This window comes from Varanus komodoensis, unplaced genomic scaffold (assembly GCF_004798865.1).
Source record: "Varanus komodoensis strain SLA01 unplaced genomic scaffold, ASM479886v1 scaffold12, whole genome shotgun sequence".
In the NCBI taxonomy this organism is placed as follows: domain Eukaryota; kingdom Metazoa; phylum Chordata; class Lepidosauria; order Squamata; family Varanidae; genus Varanus; species Varanus komodoensis.
In genome coordinates, this window is record NW_025335349.1 from 19,028,705 (window position 1) to 19,049,812 (window position 21,108).

General features: G+C 39.8%; 1 protein-coding gene across 1 annotated transcript in view; it reads right to left on the reverse strand.

Annotated features, from left to right (window-relative positions):
• CSMD3 (CUB and Sushi multiple domains 3) overlaps positions 1–21,108 on the reverse strand; it is a 650,552-nt gene that overhangs the window by 129,862 nt on the left and 499,582 nt on the right. Inside the window, exons 33-34 of the mRNA XM_044421466.1 lie at positions 1,291–1,404; positions 257–352 (exon numbers count right to left, since the gene is read on the reverse strand). Coding sequence (XP_044277401.1) covers positions 257–352; positions 1,291–1,404 — 210 coding nt within the window. The remainder of the gene's footprint in view (positions 1–256; positions 353–1,290; positions 1,405–21,108) is intronic.

Sequence of the window (21,108 nt, forward strand, 5' to 3'; positions counted from 1 at the left end):
ACAAGCTGAAGAATTCAAAATATACAGACATATGGAAATATGGCACATGAACTGCCAGATGGTGTTTTCCATATCTATATTTGACACTTTTTAATCTCTACTGTGTTAAATACATGTTTGAGCCTGCCTGCCTTCCTGCCTTCCTTTCTTTCAAGTAAACCCTAACCCTAGCCCTTAATTGCATAAACAGAATGAAAGATGAAAGACTGGCACACAGCATTAACTGAAGCATGTTTGAGTCAGTTGTATTTCATACCTTGATACACGAAGTGAAATCCTTTAGCTGTTACAGGTCCAACAGAAGTAAATCGGATGGTAATCTGGTTCCCTGAGCTCAAGGGGAGAGATTCTCCTACTCAAGAAAGCAAACACTTTATTTCGGAAACAATTTTCCACCAATAACCCTAACTTACTGATCGTAGTGCATCTGAGAAAACCACATAGCTTTCGCCACAATAAATGCAGTAAACATTAAATCAAAACAAAACCTGAAACTTTTATGTTTTTGTATGCACAAAAGATAATCAAAACTAGTCCTCTGATGTTATGATTATTACATGCTACTAAAATTGCATTTGTGTACTTTTGAGAAATTGGGAATATTAACTAATCCCCATTAATTAGGAATGCAGGAAGGACAACATTATCCTTTTGATATATTCCCTGACACTAACTGGAAGTCAAGTCAACACGTTGGTTGACCCCTTGTTGGAAATGACCTCCAACTACCTCAGACCATGGAATGGATTGCAAAGAAACCTGAAGGAATACCAAGAGCCCCCACCTCATTTCTTCCAGCACAAGAGGGATTCCACTTTGCACTGCTTTGGACTGAAACCATAGATTACATAGAATTCAGCTTACATAGGGTATTCTGACCTCCCTGACAAGACAACTTTGAGCAATGCGGACACACTTAGGAATACTGTGTAAGTATGAAAAGTGAAAATTTGGGGCTGTAGATGAGGTTGCAAATTGATGGACATTACCTCCCCTGGAAAAAACATGTACTTTTTGCTCGTGTTAGGATCCCTTTGAATCTAGTCCAACTTTTTTTCCAGGTTTCTATTACTAATCACACAGTACATGTTACAGTTGAACACACAGCATGTGGTTGCATCTTTGCTTTTGCATTAATTAATATAATAGTCATGTCATGAGATTATCATCATCATCATCATCATTAGAACCACAGCATGCAAAAAGAGGGAATGATTTTGAATTTTAGTCCATCTTTCACAGTGTTTGCACATGTACACTCATTTAATATGTCATAATATTTTGAGATACCTGAGTGAGATCCTGAAAGGGAAGATAATAGTGACGACTGCTGAGTTGGGCCATCATATACTTCGACCACATCATGGAGTGATGTCTGGAAAAATACAAACTGGCCAAAAACCACTAAAGTAAAAGTGAAGAAAAATAAAAGAGAAAGAAGGTAAAAAGGAAGACAATAAAGTTTTTTTTAAATTTGAAAACATGCATATAACTAAATTATATTCCGATCTCTTCTGCCTTGTCCATTTCATAATACTTTAAATAAAACATCATTTCTTCGGTTCAGCTGATACAAGACTTTGGTATCTGAAAGGTGCTTATCCACAGACTTCGAAGGAGGGATCAGTCAGTCTACAGGGTCTGTAAATTAACATTACCAGAAAGGCATCTTGGGAACAGGTAGATGGAGAAAAATGGCCATAATATTATCCTGTCACCACACTACTGCACAAGGATACTGTTGGAATTCCCCGGAAATGACACTGGGAAGTAAAATGTGAACAAATGACAAACATTCAGTCTTTGCTACACACACACACACACACACACACACACACACACACAGAGAGAGAGAGAGAGAGAGAGAGAGAGAGAGAGAGAGAGCGCGAACTCATTTGCATGATAAAATAAGACAGGTACCAGATCTTCAGGTACCATTTTCCTTAATTTGAGTACACTTTGTGGTTTAATCCAAAAATAGGTGGCATAGCTTGGGGGAGGAGAACAACCCTCAAATAACACAAACTACCTGAAGTCAGTCATTTATTTTGATCATACAAATGAGGTAACATCATCGTGTTTCTTTAACTGGTTGGTTACAAAAGCACTTAATTATTGCTGGGTAGCCTATTGGAAAATCAGTTAATGTTTCCATCAAGACTGACTTTGGCTCAGATCAATTTTCTCTCACAGTGTATTGGGAAAATGCAAGAGGTCAAACATGAAGGATTTGGGGGAAAGAAATGTAAATTATGCAAGGTCAATAAAATCTGATTTTATTAAGAATAGTGCAATAGGATTTGACATCCACATGGTCAGAAAAAACAGATGTTTTCTATTCAGTTGGTGTGCTAACTGTGGGGAATCGAGGTAGAAGCAAATAGAATGGAGTTTAATGGTGGGAAAGGAGAGCAAAAGTCAGCTGGCATTAGATTATCACCTGGAATCATCGTTGTGAAAACAAGGGAGAGCAGTCAGTCAGGAAAAGAAATATACACTGGCTATTCATGACTAACCCAATTAAACAACGGAACCTTGGAAGCAAGGAAGAAAGAGAGCATTTTCTTTTACTGCTTTTCAGGCCATGTTACAGTCAACAATGCCACACCAATCTGAAGACAGAGGTTGTCTATGGAATCGGGGATCTGGCCACCCCAGCTGGTTCCCATCCTGAGTGCTCTCTAGAATGAGACTACAACATCTACAACACACAAGGACTATTTTAAATATGTACCTATGTTTCCCCAAATAGTCTGCTTTTAATCATGGTTTTATCACTTTTATATAAGGGGCACATCAGGGGATGCTGGAGCAACATATGGGATGTGAGAAAGTACTTCATCAGTACTTTCCAGAGCTAGGAGTTCAGGCAAGAAACGTGGTCCTGCTGCCTCTTGGGCACGCTGTACGACAGAACTTTCTTCCCCCATCATTTCCCCAACTCTTCTTTATAACCTGTTTGGCATCTTACTCCAATGCTATAAAATCATGCTCGTCTGTGCTGTTCCCATTTTTCTCCAATTGAACCTCACTGGTGCAGACACCTATTGACTGGTGCCATCTGTTCATGAAGAAGGACTTCTATGTCCAACAAACTACTGAGCTCTCTATTCCCACTCTCCCGTTATGAGACACATCCATCCTCTGGCTCTACCATCTCTCCATGGATTAGACCAGGGCTCCCACCAGCAGAAACTGTCAGTTCCTCCTCCTCTTCCCCTATTTCCCCATTCCCACAGGTGAATCAACCAAGGCACTCATCAGCCTCAACTGCCAATTCCTCCAACTCTATTTTCTCAAATGTTACCTGGCCTTGGTTTACTGCTTGAACATTCTGAGATTACACAACAATCTCATCCTCACTATCTCAGCTTGCATTCCCATTGAACTGGGCAACTCTGCATGCATGCATGGCCACCTTAATATGGTGTGTGCACACAACATGAATATCACATTGGGGCAATGTTCTGTATATTAATTGTCAACCTACCTACCACTGTATGAGCATGATATAATTATTATTTATCACACTCATCTTATATCATGAAACTGAGAGCACTGTACATGGGAGTTATTCTATTGTATTCTGTTCTATTTCATCCTCATAATAATATCAAAAAATAGATTGTTTCAGAGATATTGATTCTTCCAGGGTCACCCAGTTTCGAATGCTGAGCTGGCATTTGAACTCAGGTCTCCATTGTCACACATTCCACTCTTGAATTATTATGTCTCAGTGAACAGGACTGTACAAATAGCTACACACTGATGTTGTCAGAATATGAAGTAACATATGCCACAACATTCCAGCAAGAACATTAGCAACAAGATACTGAAGATCACCTGTCAGTCACCAGGAGAGGAGAGGAGAGGAGAGGAGAGGAGAGGAGAGGAGAGGAGAGGCTCCAGAAGATGGGATTCAGAGCTATTAAGAGTTTTCATTCAGAAATGCAAGGATATTTTAGGGTAGGATGTTTTATTTTGTGATATAAATGATACATGACGCTAGATGTACACTGGTAAATCACCAGATTACATTTCTGACAGGTACAACATTTGTTGCAGTGGTTTGCAAAAGTATAAAAAATCTAGCTCATGTTTAATTCTATTTGAATTTACATTGTGGGAGACTGTGTACTTCCAAATGTGTGCATGTTCTCATAACACTTTTTTAATTTAGGAAGACATTATAAGCACAGGAATGCATGCATTTCTTAACACAAATTACATTTGGATTCAGAAGGTGAAATTGACATAATGCAAACATCCCTTCTTAAAGTGACAAATTTATCAAACAGTTGAACAAGTTCTAGATAGTGTATATCGCTCTCCCCGTGGTTATTTTATAATCAGGATAACCAGTAATCTGTTAGTTAGATTAGGCTCAGTCAGGCAATGGCTGGATTAGACCATGACAATGACTATTAATCTTCATGGTCAGATTGGAATTTGAGTGCAAATCTTTCCTTGTTACTAAAATTTCTAATAATGCTAATTGGGAAGATTTAGTGGCAAGTACCTGGACCTTATTTAGTAAAAAGAGAATGGTGCCATGTCTGAACTCAGTTATTAAGGTGTCGTAGACCTTATGGAAGTCTGTCAGTAGCCTGTCTTTCTTAGCCACAAATTCTAACTAGTAGGAATGTACAGATCATCAAAACTCAACATAATCTAGGTTCTCCCTTTCCCACCCTAAATCTTGTTCCAATTTATGGCCATTTGTGAACTCTGGTGCCTTTTCACATGAAATGTACACATTTTAATGTGCATGTTTCCCTATGTACATATCAATTTTATACACTTCTAAAATGTATAAATTTTCATGATTATTTTTCATATTCATTTTTGGTTGTGCAACTCACATCAGAAACATGGGAATGTTCAGATTTCAGACTGTACTTGGGTCTGTGTTTTGGCCAAGAGATGAAAACTGCATCAACTTTGGTCAAACTGAAACAAATCTCCACTTATCCATGTATCTGTCCCCAATGGTACCATCACAAACTGCAATGTTACCTAAACATATAGTAATGTTTTGCAAGGAAGTTGGAGGCAAAATACAGCAGAGGTGAAGAGGAGCAGTACAGAAGCCACCACAACAAAATGTAGCAATCAGGAAAGTTAGAAGTACATAAATGACTTCGTGTCTGACTCCTCCCTTTGACTTGGACAATGTTCTGGAAAGCTGATCTTTCAGTCCAGTACTAGGAAGCTTGCTTCCTACCTAGAGCTTTTCATCAGAGCAGTAGTTTCCATCTAACATACTTCAGGATTGCAAGCTATCTACATGTATTTGGTTATGTCCATCCACAGTTTTAGGTTGGCCTTTACAGAATGATGGTGGTAATGAAAAATACGCACACACACACGAAACAGGATGCATATATGCATAGGTTATGAAATAGCAGGGAAGAAAGAGGTCAGCATTGTTAATTGTTTATCACATTCCCCATTTTTCAAAAGTTAAATGAAATGGGGGGGAAACGCACACTAAAAATCACATCTGCATATGGGAAGCGGTTATGTATCCTATAAATGTAATTGAATGCATATAATAGGCATAGTTTGCACAAATGTTGGAACAGGCTTTTATCCTTAAATTGATGACTATGTTCTCCCCTTTAAACTTAATAATTGCTGTTCATTATTGTATCATACACAGCAAAACATAACATATTTGTGAAGACAGAACACAAGCCATCATTAATATTATATTTATTTATATCCCACCTATTCCCAAAGACACAGATATCCTGGCATACATATTAATCTTGTTTAAAAGGTAGGCTGTGAAAAAATACCTGGCTAGGATTCTTGACCAAAATAAGTTCAGGATTAAGAATAAGGATTTAAATTGAATCTGATATAGCTATAATGTCAATCATTTGTCTGCACCAGAAATACACTGTTTAGCTAGTGGCTTATACTTCCACCTTGTAAAGTCCATAGTAGCTCTGATTAGACTGTGCCAACATGCTTATGTCTATAAAGAATACATCATGTCACTACACTTATCCTTGTGATTGGTTACACTTTGAATACCAAATGCACTTCAAGGTCCCAATTTTTACAAGGTTGTATTAGATTGAGCTGATGGATCTGTTTGTTCATGAACACCCACAGCAGTGCCATTTTTCTACAACAGTTCTTCTTTCTCCTAAAATGAGGCTTATAAAGAAAAGCAAACAACTTAGAATTCACTTTTTGGCACAGCCCAGAGTCATCACAAAACAAATATTCAAAAAGTCCATGAAATATTCATAAACACACACACACACACACACACACACAAGGAGGGAGGGAGGGAGGGAGGGAGGGAGGGAGAGGGAGGAGAAAAACAAGTATATCTAATAGTGTGTTGTAGGTCTCACCAAAGCTCTAATCAAAATATTCATTGCAACTAGCTTTTGTATTAGCACTTGTTAACATTCTTAGAAATACTTACAAATGCCTGTGAACAATATATATTAACAACTACCATTTAGACTGATAGTACTAACTCTATAGTATCTATTCTTCTATGACTATCCATCAGCTATTCTATTATTCTACAATTCTACTGATGAATATGTATTTAGAAAGAGGTCTTAGAAAATATAAGTATCACTGTTAAAAGTATATGTGTCCATGTACTTGCTTACTTGTTTAACGTTTAAATACACTGATACTTCCTCTCTGCCACAAACATTATACATTTCCCATAAAATTGAGAAACTCTAAAATGGAACAGAAATGGAAATATGGTCACGCCCAAAGACGAGCATCTGTCTCTATATTCTTTAAGAGCATTTGGTAATCAAGTTCATGGAATCAAGATAGGAGCAGTGATAGGGGAAAAATATTTTTCCTGTTCAAATTTACTACCTTTCCCTTGTGAAAATAAAGGATGTTTGTTTGTGAAAAGTATGTGTGCCATGAGGTTATTATACTTGACATCCTTCATTTCTGGAGAAGTACAGGCTAAAATAACGCAAGATGAATCTTTAGAGGCAAGCATCTGCCTATTCTCTTGCTCTGTGCTGGCCTCTGCCTTCCAAATTGACAGAGGACTGTCTTGACTGAGCGGTCTTTAATGTCTGTTGCTATTAGTCATTCAGAAGCAACTTAAAACCCTCACATACACTCTTTACACAAGATGGTTGAAAACTCTTATGCTATCATTATTGCATGCTTGTCTGGAAACATAGAGAGGTAGAAGTAAATCATTTCTAAGTTAGAGTTGTGGAAAGAGCCTGGTTTGTGGGTGGGCATCTGTTACCTATCTTTGGCTCCCTGGACTCTAGTCTGCCTTCTTTCTGCCCTGAGTCTGACTGAGCACTCCAAATGGCCAAGTGGTCAGCCAGCAGAATACAGGCCTCTTGTGCATGACAGCCGCCTCTGTGCCCACTGGCTTGGCATATATGCAGCATGAACTGTGGGAGCTTGCTGGGTTTACAGCAATATTGCTCACCTCACTGAAGAGTACTTCAGTGCAAAGAGGAGTTACACTAGTGTTTGCAATCATTTGTGGTCTTGATCTCAGCTCAGCTCACTTCCTAAGCCCATTCAAAGTTTTTCTTTTTTCTTTTATCAGGTATCCTAAAAATCTGTCATTGGCCCTTGAATTCTGCTGAAGTGAATCTTTAGGCAGAAAAAAGTCCTACAGCTCTCAACATTCTCCAGGCAGACTGTTTAAATATGTATAGAATTGAAGCTGAAAAAGCTTTCCATAAGGTGCTTATAACAAAAAATCAATGAATTTTAGTTATGCCACCTGATTCAGCTCAGTGCCTTGTCAATAGGAAATCCTATGTGTCTCCTATTGACTATCATGATAAAGAAATCAGACAGACAGACAGAGCCATCTCATAGAAAGAGTTAGATGAAATCTGCAGAAAGAACAGGCTCATGTTAGGGGATGAAACCTGTGAAATTGAAGGAAATGTAACGTTTTGTTTTGTATTTTGCTAGAAGACTTTACATTATCATTTGCTGTTTTACATTCAGAGTTTCCATCTGATTTTTAAAGCCTACCTTTTTCAGTAGCTACCTTCTGGTCAGAAATGGAGGATAGCTATTGGTGTAGTTACCCATTTGAAGGAATTGCACCTACCCTTCCCTTTTTGTGCTACAAAAGATGATGGAGTATTCCTGTTGAATTGCACCAAAGGTTTTTTGTTTTCTGTCGCATTAGTACCAAAGACACAGCATGTGAACAAGAAAGGAGATAGAGAAAGAATGTGGAGATTATAGTGGAAGAAAAACTTGCATTTTTCAAGCAGTCACCCAATTACTACTTTCCCTACTTTTTTTTTTAGTGTCCTGCCCTTAGGAGAGAGAACTAACAAAGCTCAGTGAGTAGTGAAGAAAGAAATAAGTGATATATTCCTTAAGTATTCCTACCCTGGAATGTCTTGTTTGAGGAACCATGATAAATCTACTGTGTTTATAAACTAAATCTCTCTCTCTCTCTCTCTCTCTCTCTCTCACACGCGCACACACACACACACACCACCACCACCACCACCACCACCACCAAATTTTGGTAAATCTCCTAAATATGACATTTTCGAATAGAGTTTCTTTATTATAACTAAACCTAATTTCTTCACTGAACACTGTACGTGTGGCCTTGGTCTATGTACACTATGTAAATTTGATTTAATTCAGCTGGATGTACAAGCATACAGCATAGATTTTATTGCATACAAGCACAGATTTTAACTTGTGCATCTGTCTTTTTGCCAGCATTTATCCTTATGTAAAACTTAATGTTGTTTCTTAAAAAAAAACCAAAGTTGTAGATGCTCATATCTGACTCAAATATCAATCAGGAATTATTGAATGCACATCTTCTCTTTACTGCTCAAGGCAATATGAGTTTAGTTCTATGAGCAAAGGCTTTTTTTATTTGCCCTGGGAGAAGTGAAACAAACATACAATGAAGATAAATAATTGCAACTCAGTTGCCCCATCTCCAGGCAAATGCTTTTGCAGGACCTTGGGAAAGTTATCCTGATCAATTATATGAGGCAGCTTTAGACTCGCATAGCTATGTTTGTTATCTAAGTGGGAAATCTTATTGCTCACTATCTAAATCAGTAAAACTTCAGATGTCTCTACATGGAGCATTTATTATATGCATGCGATTGTTCAGTCACAGAAGTTTGTGGGGTCCTTTCATAATGTTGACATTCTCCAGTCCCTATTCCTTTTGAGGCAAGTCTAGTATTAAATTTTAAATCAGGAAAAACTGGAACAAAAACACTGCACATAACTGCAAATCAGCTATATTGCAGCTATAGCATACAACCACCTTGTCATTGGTTAACAGAATACAGAACAGCACAGAAATTTTCCCAGGAGAAAAACTCATGCAAAAGATTCATTTTTCTTCCTGCAACAAAAATGGAAGAAGCGGCCTCAAAGCAGTGAGTTAGACCCTTCATATAGAGAAGCCCCTGAGCATAACAATGAGATTCACATCGATAAAACAGCACTCAATACCCACTTCAGCAAAAAGCAGGCACACTTTTACTTCAGACTGGAGTTAATCCAATCCAGCTTAATTGGAGTTTTACCTAGCAACTGCTTAACAGATAAAACCAGAACTAGTAAAACGGATTTACTTCTAAACCGCGCATTTTTTGTCATAGAACACACTGGAACAGAGTTCTGGCACCTTTTTTCGACAGATTTTCCAAGTTTTAAAAGTAACTTTTGAAAATTTGATGTTTGGTCCATGTGAATTTGAATCGTGCTGTCCAATGTAGCAGGTCAGTGGCAAAATCACTAAAACAGTGCATGCGGACTGCTTGTGTGTCAAATCCGATACATGTGTACTTCGTCCACGTTGGTTGTGATGGCGCTGCTCGGCTTGTGGCGCTGCTCAGCTTGTGATTGGTTGTGTGGTCGCGCACTGAGTGCTTACCGCAGGCGGCGACCATTATGTTTCGTTACACAACTGGCGTGTGTGGGTGTGTGCACAGTGACTGACTATGTGCAAAAAGCAAATAATGAGTTCCAGCACCATTTTTCTTACAAAAAAAGCACTACTACTAACGAAACAGAACAGAGATTCTAATAGTTCCTGAACCAGAAAATGAATTGCAAAAGGGAAACTCCTCTGGTCATTGGGAGCACATTACAAATACATCCGCCCATCCCAGTTTAGAAAACAAGATCTCTCCCAAGCAAAAGAAGCCCTGCAATGCCTGTGATGATGTCAGTAGGAACACAGTGCAGTCATATTACTTCCTATTCCCCAGTTATTTTCTCCCCTTCCTCCCACACACACCCATCTACTCTTCCTTGCATGTTACCCAGTACCAGATTATTTGGTTTGCTGCTCCAGCAGTGATGAGATGGAGACCCTTTTTATTTCTGGTCCCTGGCACACTGCTCTGACTCCAAATCTGGTGTCAGGAGTTGCTGACACAGTTTTGCCCACTCCTAGTGCTACTGAAAGGTATCAACTGGATGGGGCATGGAGGGTTCTGATGCACATCTCGTGTTTGAGAGAAGGATTGTCAGTTACATTGTTTTATTGAATGGTATTTTTGAGCAAGAAAATAAACTTGATTCTACCAGCAAAATAAAATACTCTGATTGAGACTGGATGGTTGCTGTGCTGGCACACCACACCACCATCTTCAGCAGCGCATGGCCTTTAGTCCAATGTGATCACTAGGAACATTAGTACAAATACTGGATGCCAGGAAAAATGAAAATGTGTAACCTCTGATGGGATGATTGCAAGCAGTTAGTTAATATTTCCTACCAGCACTCATTCTGGATTTCTATGGGATTGCCTTGAAGCTGTTGAGGTGTCTACAAAGAGGATTAATTAGTTGTCAGAGGCTGGTCTTTCTCCTTCTCCTTTCTTCTTCCAAGCAGTTCAAGAAAAGAGTCTTTATTATATCAAAATAGGGCAGGAAAGATGGCTTTGTGAGAAAAAGGAAATATTGTAGAACTCCTTGCAAAAGAAATCAGTCTACTTAGGAAGCCAGCTAATTAGGGAGACAACTGTTCATGCCAAGAAGTTGAATACATACTGAATTTCCTCTCTAATGTTCCTACTGCTTGTAGTGGGAACGTCAGATACTACTCCATTGGTCTGCTCTCTTGAACTGATTTCAGACTGCTTATGTTACATCCCTCCCTCTCTGGCCTTGAACACTTGTTCAACAGTGTCTCCTGCAGAATGGGAGATGGTTTGGTTATCACCAGCTACCTGCAGATGTCGCTCTTGGCATTTCAGCTAAGAATTCCAACTCCATTTCTTTTTCTAGTTCAGATTCAACTCTGAGGTTACCACATTGGAACGATGTATTTTGGGAGAAGCAGACCCAGTCCTTACATTAAGATTGCCCATCCTCAGAAACTCATGGATGCTTCTGTGGAATTTTCCAGTGCATAGAGCTGGTGACTGATCCTTTGGCCCCTGTTACACTGAGGAATGGCAAGCTGCAAAGAGGCACTTACAGAATTACCCTGGGGACTTGCTCCCTGGATCTCCTGAGCCTGTTTTGCCCTGATTCTCTGCAGAGCTGCAGGTGAGGAAGTAGGCTGGATGTGTAGTGAATGAAGCCAATTGCCACTCTCAGTGGCCACCAGGGACTGGGATTCTAAAGAAGAAGGAGAAACAGTGATGGGAGTTTTGTGAACCCAGGGAGAGGGACAGGCCTTTAAAGCATCCTCAAGTCACTGTTCACAAGTTCCCAGGTTGACCAGGACAGCAGGCATGTTTTGGAACGGATGAGACAAGTCAAAGAAGGGGAGCAGGGATAGCCCTTGCCTTGCCCAATCCCTGACAAGGTATTGAAAGAGATCATTTAGAGGTCTTGCATAGGTCTTGCCAACTGGCCCTTCTCCAGCTGGTGAGGGTGGAGCCCTCAGAGTTACTGAAAGGGAAAGATTTGGGGAAGAAGTCCTTAGTTCAGCTTTCTTGACATGAGCAGAGGCTAAGCTTCTAAACTCACTAGAGTTGCCTTGTCTTGTAGCTGTGAAAGATTCGCTTTGCAAAAAGATTGTCTGATGTTTTGGAGCCTAAGGGCAAGAACAGAATGGCAGAATTCATGGCATGCTGACAACTAGAGTGCAAGCAGTAGAAAGCTTGCTTTGAAGCTAATTGGACATTGGTTAGAACACTTAACTGTAGTCTGAGCAGCAACATCCATTTAATCTTCAGGTAGCCACCTAACAGAGCTCCCTGGAGTGGTCTGAAGGCTCCTGGCCCCAAGGGATGCATTTTTAGAACTCTTGGATGCATGCTATCTTAGCCTTTCCAATATAGAATACAAGAATAAGGCAGTTTGACACCAATTGACACCAGTTGTGATAGATTTTTTTTTTTTTTTTTGGCAATCAGTATTAGTTGATGACTCCAAGAAGATATTGGCATGTGGCTGGCCATCTGTCTTCTCAATCCCTGTAACTAGTTAAGGCCAGCATGATCTTGTGAATCCAAGTAGTCAAAGAACCACCACAGAAAAATGAACACCTGGTAGATGGTGCATCTTTTTCGATAAGGACTGATATGATCCTGGTAGTTAGAAACTTAGTCTGGTATACCTGCTAAAGACATTCCTGGACCATATTGGTTCAGCTGTGGTGCTTCAGGCACTGGTAACTCAAAACTGGATTATTGTACCCAGGACTGGCTGCCCAGTCTCTGCACGAATGCTGTTAAATCACAGAGAAAGAAAATGTACTAGAGCATAAAAGCATCTGTGTACCTATCTTTAGGACATCGTAATATTACAGAGTACTCTAATACCATACTGGATTGTAATATTAGGGCATTACCATCATGGGAAAAATGTTCAGTCATAAGGCTCCATTGTTTTGAATTTGTGTTTGAAGGGGTCATGGTTGAGTCTATCAAGGAATATATTTCTTCCTTGAAAAACCTGAAGTGTAATCAGCAGTTCTATGAACTAGGCATGTTTTACAGCAGAATATTAGAAATTATGCCAATCCTATAACTGAAAATCTAATTTACAAACAAGGTGCACAGACATTTGCATGAAAGCCGCATTATCTGCCTCTGCCTCTTCCCAGCACTCCATGATATAGAAATATATTACAACAGAGATTCCCATGTACTTTCTCCCCAGATTAAAATGCCTAATTACCAGTAGAATTGGTCAAGTATGCCCACATGCGCTCCAGCCATTATAATAATAGAAGCATATGGCCACCATTTTGTTCCTAATGACAGAACATCTGGGCCAACATCAGGGAGCTTTTTCTGTGTCATTCCATGAGCACACTTGCATGCACAAACACAAATCAGGCTTACCAAACCTTCTGGGCAGGTTAAATTGGAGCTGCAAAATGTGTTCAAAAATACTGTACTGTCACTGACATTTTCCACAAGCTTTGATTTTGTTGTTGTATTTGAAAAACCAAGGAAAACCTGGTTTGTGACAGCCTTTCCTCTGACGTTCAGCTCTGACAAAATGGTTATTTAAAAATTTAGCAGTACATTGGAAAACTAGAAAATCTTTTTTTAATTTAGCAATAAAACTTATTTTACAAATGCCTGTTCAGTATCATCCCCACTCCTTAAATGTTGAGCAATAGCTTTCCACATCTAGCTTTCTTATTCTATTTCACTGCTAGAAAGAATGATCTGCTGACACTGTGCTAGGAGTGTGTGGCACTAACCAATCTTTTTTTTTCCTTCCATAGACATTTGTGAAAAACTAAAAGGTGCATCTTTTCAACTTGATTTTTCCTGAGTTCTTGAGATAATTTTAATAAAGCATCACCCACCATGAATACCACATCTCAAGAAATGATCCTATTAGTTGGTTTACCTCACATACACATGCATGGACATAAGCTCACAGTCACATATTAATGAAGATGTGAGAATTGGTTTCAGTAATGGTTCAGTGATGGTTCACTAGAAGATCTCATTACCCAGTCTAGGTCATGAGGTGGGTGATGGGATTACTCCTTCATGTAGAAGTCACTAGGCTGGAGCTAAAGAACTTTATAGATTATCATGTACATTTTAAATTGATCTGGAATTAAACCAATACCTGTGTAGCTGTTGCAACATAGAAGTCACATATTCCCTATACACAATCCTTTCTGGAGCATTCCGAACCATCTGGAGTTTCCAAACAATCCTGAAATATATTGTAGTTATATGTCATCAAGTTGTCCCTGGTTTACACTGACACAAGGAACAAGTCTTCTCCAAGATGTCCTGTTCTTGATGTCCACTCATTTTTTGTCCACTCATTTTTTGTGAGCTCAAGTTTTTATGGAATCAAACCTTATCATATTTAGGTTTCTCTTCTTCTTTTGCCTTCAAACCTCCCTAAAATTATTGTCTCTGCCAGTGATTTTTGCCTTCTCATGATGTTCCTGAAGTATATCAGTCTTAGTTCCATCATGTTTGCTTTTAGGGAAAGGTCTGGCTTCATTTGATCTAGAACTCAAAGTTAACCCCTTGTAAAGTGCACTGCATCCATCTAATCAAGATGCAACATATCTTTTCTTTACAGGGCTGTTCTTGGCATTTTCATATCTTTTTTTCAAACAATACACAGAAGTGGCCAGTAGAGTAAAAACTAAAATTGGCCTGGACTCTGAACTCTGAATCTTGTTATTTCATGAAACATGATAGTAAAACCAGCCCTTGTAGGGGGAAGAGCATTTCCTTACAGAACCTGGTAAAATTCCTACACGTTGTTGCTTGGAAGCATATCTTATACAACTCCCATTCAGAGTCCTAGAAGTTAAATGAGAACCAGATGGAGAGAAAGCTTAGGAATAAAGGACAAAGGCTGCTTGAAGGGCCTGGGTAATGGAAATGAGGATCAGAAAAAGAATGGTGAGAGAAAAGAAAAACTCCATAGTCTGTCATCTAAGGGAAGAAGGAAGGGCTGGTCTTCCACTGATCGGCTCAATGATGGAAGAGATATGTCACATTGGCAGAACAAATGCTTTGCATTCAGAAGAACCCAGGTTCAGTCCTGGCATCTCCAGGAATAACTGGAAAAAGTACTCTCCAAAGTCCTAGAAGTCAATTGCCAATCAATGTTAACAGTACTGACCAGGAGGATAAATTGTCTGACCTTATATAATGGAATTTCCTATGTAGGGAGATGGAGATCCCAGAAATAAACCATAAGCACTGCTTCCAGGTAGCGCACCAAAAAGTTTCTGGGCTTGGATTGTTATAGGCAGAAAGGCATGATGCTCTCTTTGTACTGTTAATACATTTGGTCAGTCTAGTAAAAACCTGTGCATCTCCCTGGTCAGTTCATTCAGAACTGACTCTCACCATTTCAAGTACAGGTCTCAACAACAAACATCCAAACAGATTAAGTTGTTACAAAATAATTGTTGTTAAAGTGGAAGTTCTGCTGGCCATTTCTTAAAGCATTTTATAGCATTATCTCTTACAGACAGACAGACAGACAGGCAGGCAGGCAGGCAGGCTCAGGCACAAACAATTCAAGTCTGTAAGTTTTCTTTTAAAAACTGTACAGAATAATCTCCTGCAAAAGTCACCTCTTGTTGCCTTCTTCATAGACATCTGCTCACTTGGCACACATACAAAGCACTAGTGAATGAAATACCTCCCAGCTGTGAGTTACAATCCGCTTACATAACACTTGCTAGTCCTTCCTCCTATAAGGAGCACATCACATTTGAAGGTGATGTGAAATGGCCCTTATATTAACAACCCTGCTTATCAAGGTTGCAATACTGACCTTGAACTTAAAGTGTAGAGGGAGAGAATATATAGCTATTTTTATGAGAATGGTCTTTAAAGGTGTCATCCTACTCTTAATGTTATTCTTGTGTCTGAAATACACATAGTAGAAGTGGTATCATGTCACCCTCTATTTATTTTTCCCTGCCCCTGGCGGTAGATGTCTCTCTTTGCAATTCCACATATTTCGATGAAATGAATTAGTTAGGAAGTGGTGGTAGGGAGATCTTGTTTGAAGTTACCTAGGTGAAAAGAACAAAAACAACAAAAGTACATACATACTCAATTCTGCATAAGCAGAGATACATTTATTATTGTAGACACGATGTTTCCATGTTTTAAAAGGAATTTAAGAGACCAATGTCATGGTCCCAAGGGGGGCATGGGATACTTCGGATTCCCAGATAGAAGGTCAGAAATGCATTTCTGTCCTTGGAGCTACAGATCTGCACTCCATTCTTTCTCCCAGTGTGGACAGAACTGCAGTGGCTGCCTCCCTGAGTTGGAAGACTGAATTTGGAGTGGGGATAGAGGGTACAAAGGAGGGAGGAGACTGGGAACCCCAGGATGCAAGCTATTCTGAGATCCTCCTTCCCTCTCATGCTGAAACACCTCAGCTTGATAGCTGGAAATGGCTGTCTCGGTGAAGTGCAGAGCAGGAGGTGTGAAGAGACAGCAATTACCTCTGCTTCTCCTCCAACTTGGCACTACTTTCTTGTATACCTACAAGCCAGAGGCTTGTGAGCATTGAGGGAACATTCAGTACTTCTTCCTAAAATGTGAACTGCACACAATTAGCAGAGTGTACAAACACATTTTGCTCAAACATACTAGAAATGTAGAAGTAATGAAGTGGGCCAGAAGGAAGAAATAAGAAATACTAGTTGTATTCTCACCACTGAAGACATACACATGGCCGTTGAAGGGCCCACCCACCCCTTGTGAGACCCCATCCCATCCCAGGTAGAACTTCAACCCCAGACACAGTGGCTTCATTGAAGCAGCAGGAGGGTGAGCAATTCTTCTTGGCTTGGCGTTCCACTGCCTGGTGAACAGGAAAGAGGAGAGGCACTTGAGAATCATCTGGGGACATCCATCCTGGCAACACCTAGGCAGGAGGCAGGACAGGACAGAACACCCAGTCCAGTGTAGCTTTAGGCTGAAGTGGTGGTTCTCCTTCCTGCACACAGGGCCAGAGAGTATGCACAGGACTGCTCCCTGTTAGATGAGCCTTTCAGGAAGCATCAGGATGCCTATTGGACAAGTTTCCATTTCCATACTCTGTGGAGAGAGACTGTTGGTGGCCAATGCATTCAGGGCATTTGATTCTAGGACTGATAGTCTGTATGTTCCAAGAGGCACAAGGGGCTTCCTGCCAGCCTGGACCTGCAGTTGGCATTATTCCTGGCAGAATGGAGGGGTCCCATGGGTAGTTACTCCAATAAAAAGCTTCTAAAGTAGCTCTTCAGTGTTTACTGGAGACCAGGATGCAACACTCTTCAGTAGGCCTTAAAGTCCAGTGTCTTAAATTTTCTACCTGTACCAGTGAAATAAATTCTGAGAGCATGTGAAGATATATACTCCTATCTAGGATATGAGTAGTACTTAATGATTAATGTAACATTATTGCCCAAGTCAAGGGAAGTGCCAAAGATCCAGCCACATGGATGGTGATGAATTTTTAATCTTTCTTCAAGCTACCTCAATCCAACAGCCAAATCACAGGAAATTAATGGACTGCTCTCATCTATATGCTTTTGCAGATTCCTGCCTGTCTGTATAGGCCTGTTCATTCACTTCTGTTCAGCTGGGTAAGAATTAGACTAATTTAATTTGCACCATTAGTTTGCAATGAGTCCTACAGGTCTTGATGTCTATCCCATTGAGAAACTATGGCCTAATTCTTATTGAGGTAGCAAACCTGAAGAATTGACTGCTTCTAAATACTGAAAATATGAAATACAAAGTAAAAAAATAATTAAGGCAAAGAAAAGTGTTGTAACCTCACTTTCTCAAAAAGATGCTAGTTTTCTATTTTAGTTGTCTTTATGAAAGACCTTTCACTCATTTGAGCCTGAAAACTGATGTACAAACCGTGTCTGGAACCTTCTACCTCTGTAAGAACTAGGCCAATATTTATTCAATCTTGTGCAATTTGTATGTTCTTACTTCTCCTATAACACAGTATTTTATTTTAGTTCTCCACAACAACTTGATGAAAATCAGTGAACCTAACAGAAAATCAAACAGCTGTGGACCTACTGTTTTCTAAAGATTTTCAGACACACTGCCAGGAAAAAAGGAAGCTATGGTTAATGAGCTTCATAAAATAATAAAAAGTGATAATACATTCACTCTTGATGCAAGCATTTCCTTCTCTACTGTTAAAGTGAGTACTTCTGCTGCTATTTTATGCCTACAAATAAATAGTATGTATTATGCTATGTTGTGGCTATTTCACATTCTAATTAGATGGTGAAGTCTCTAATGTAGTATGCAAATCATATTCTAAGCACTGGTCTTACTCAGTTTTCTACTAATGGTGCAAAATCTATTAATTTATAAATAAATATAAAGTATATTTGAATAGCACAGAGAGAATGGGGGGAGGGGGACGGGGAGGGGGGAGGGGGGAGACAATGAAGACATGAGATGAGGATGACAAAATAAAAATGATCAAAATGATCCAGAGAAAATGATTGTGGGAAAGGAATACCAGGAAATATCATAAAGAAAGATTAGCTACACATTACAATGATTAGCAAAACATTTAAACACTTTAAGAGGCAACCTGCATCTTGTTCTAAAACTTTGAATTTTATAAGTTGGTAAGCCTGAAATTATGTGAGTGTTGCTCTCCTAAGGATAAAAAGTGTGCAAGTGAAAAGTAAATGAATCACATTAGGGAAGTGGTACATTGGAAAGATACAATCCCAGCTGGACTGGAGTATGTGCTCCACCTAAGAGTGTAAAAGAGATATTTTTCAATCCTGAAGGCATGGATTGGCAGAAGGTAGATCTCCATATGTTTTGGACTTCAGCACCCAGAGGACCTTTACAGCATAACCTATGGTCAAGAATGCTGCAGGCTGAATTTCAAAATATCTAAAAATCTACTTCTTGTCCATTCCTGCCTAAAAGAATTGGGGAGAGTTGAATCTTATGTTAACGTTAGAATATATAATATACTGAAATGAATAAAACTGACATTAGACTAGCATTGGATTTGATCCTCGTTTACAGCTGTTTTCATCTGAATTATATCAGGCTCAATAGGAATGAAAAAAATGAATCTGGGATAACAAGGAATGGAGGACATGAATAAAGAATAGCTTCTCATGTTCCAGGCTTTGGCTTAGGCTCTTGAAAATATAAAAAGTACAATGCAGCTAGGAGTGGGCCAACAAGAAAGACTTGACGTTTCTGGGATTTTCTTAACATCATCTCAGTGCTCATCTTGTACCTGATGCCCATTCATGCTCGTAATTGCTCCTCTCTCTGCTTGAATGGAAGCTTCTGCAAATTGAGCAGTAACCAAATGAGAAATTCGTACAAATTTCCCCTAATTTGTGCAATTTTCCTCTATAGTCTAAAATGGGTCTGATTGAGTCTATGGAGGAAATTTGCACAAACTAACATGGAATTTAACATGAGAAAAATGTGAGCATGTGGTTGACAAGTTATGCATATTTTCAGCACATACTTGTGATCAGGTTTGACAGGGCATGTTAGGTGAGCAAGGTGAAAACTCTCCTACATCCCTAAAAGTGGCACATAATTATTGTCCATCAACAGCATTTCTGTCCTGCATATTGTTCCCCCTCGGCCACAACTCTTTGTCTCTGTCCTGCAGACTGTCAAGGGACCTAGAGATCGTGAATAATATGCACCCTTGGTAAATGTGCACAGATGCATGGTCAGCTCCACTAGCATGTGCAAAGTATGTTTTCATTCACTAGAGGTGCCCTAGGAGATGCCCTTGGGTGTTGTCCATGGGGTACGAATGCCTTCTTCAATGAACAGTGCAAAGAAATAGAAAAAAGCAAGAGAATAGGGAAGACCAGAGATCTCTTCAAGAAAATTGGAGATACGAAGGGAACGTTTCATGCAAAGATGGGCATGATAAAGGACCAAAATGGCAGGGACCTAACAGAGGCAGAAGAGATTAAGAAGAGGTGGCAAGATTACACAGAAGAACTATACAAGAAAGAGCTTAACATCCCTCATAAATACGATGGGGTGGTCACTGACCTCGAGCCAGACATCCTGGAATGTGAAGTCAAATGGGCCTTAGGAAGTCTGGGCAACAACAAAGCTAGTGGAGGTGACAGTATTCCAGCTGAGCTATTCAAAATCTTAAAAGATGATGCAGTAAAAGTGCTACACTCAATATGCCAGCAAACTTGGAAAACTCAACAGCGGCCACAGGATTGGAAAAGGTCAGCTTGCATTCCAATCCCAAAGAAGGGCAATGCCAAAGAATGTTCAAACTACCGCACCATTGCACTCATTTCACATGCTAGCAAAGTTATGCTCAAAAACCTACAAGCTAGGCTCCAGAAGTACAGGCAGGATTTTAAAGAGGGAGAGGAACTAGAGATCAAATTGCCAACATACACTGGATCATGGAAAAAGCTAGGGAGTTCCAGAAAAACATCTATTTCTACTTCATTGACTATGCTAAAGCCCTTGATTGTGTGGATCACAACAAATTGTGGCAAGTTCTTAAAGACATGGGAGTACCAGACCATCTTATTTGTCTCTTGAGAAACCTATATGCGGGTCAAGAAGCAACAGTGAGAACTGGACACAGAACCACTGATTGGTTCAAAATTGAGAAAGGAGTTCAGCAAGGCTGTATACTGTCACCCTGCCTATTTAACTTATATGCAGAGCACATCATGAGAAAGGCGGGGCTAGGTGAAACACCAGCTGGAATTAAGATTGCTGGGAGAAATATCAACAACCTCAGATACGCAGATGATACCACTCTAATGGCAGAAAGTGAAGAGGAACTAAAGAGCCTCCTGATGTGGGTGAAGGAGGAAAGCGCAAAAGTTGGCTTGAAACTCAACAGCAAGAAAACTAAGATCATGGCATCCGGTCCTATCACTTCCTGGCAAATAGATGGGGAACAAGTGGAGGTAGTGACAGATTATATTTTCCTGGGCTCCAAGTTCACCGCAGATGGAGACTGCAGCCAAGAAATTAAAAGACACTTGCTCGTGGGGAGGAAAGCTATGGCAAATCTAGACAGCATACTAAAAAGCAGAGACATCACCATGCTAACAAAAGTGTGTATAGTCAAGGCTATGGTTTTCCCAGTTGCAATGTATGGCTGTGAAAGCTGGACCATAAGGAAGGCTGAGCACTGAAGGATTGAGGCCTTT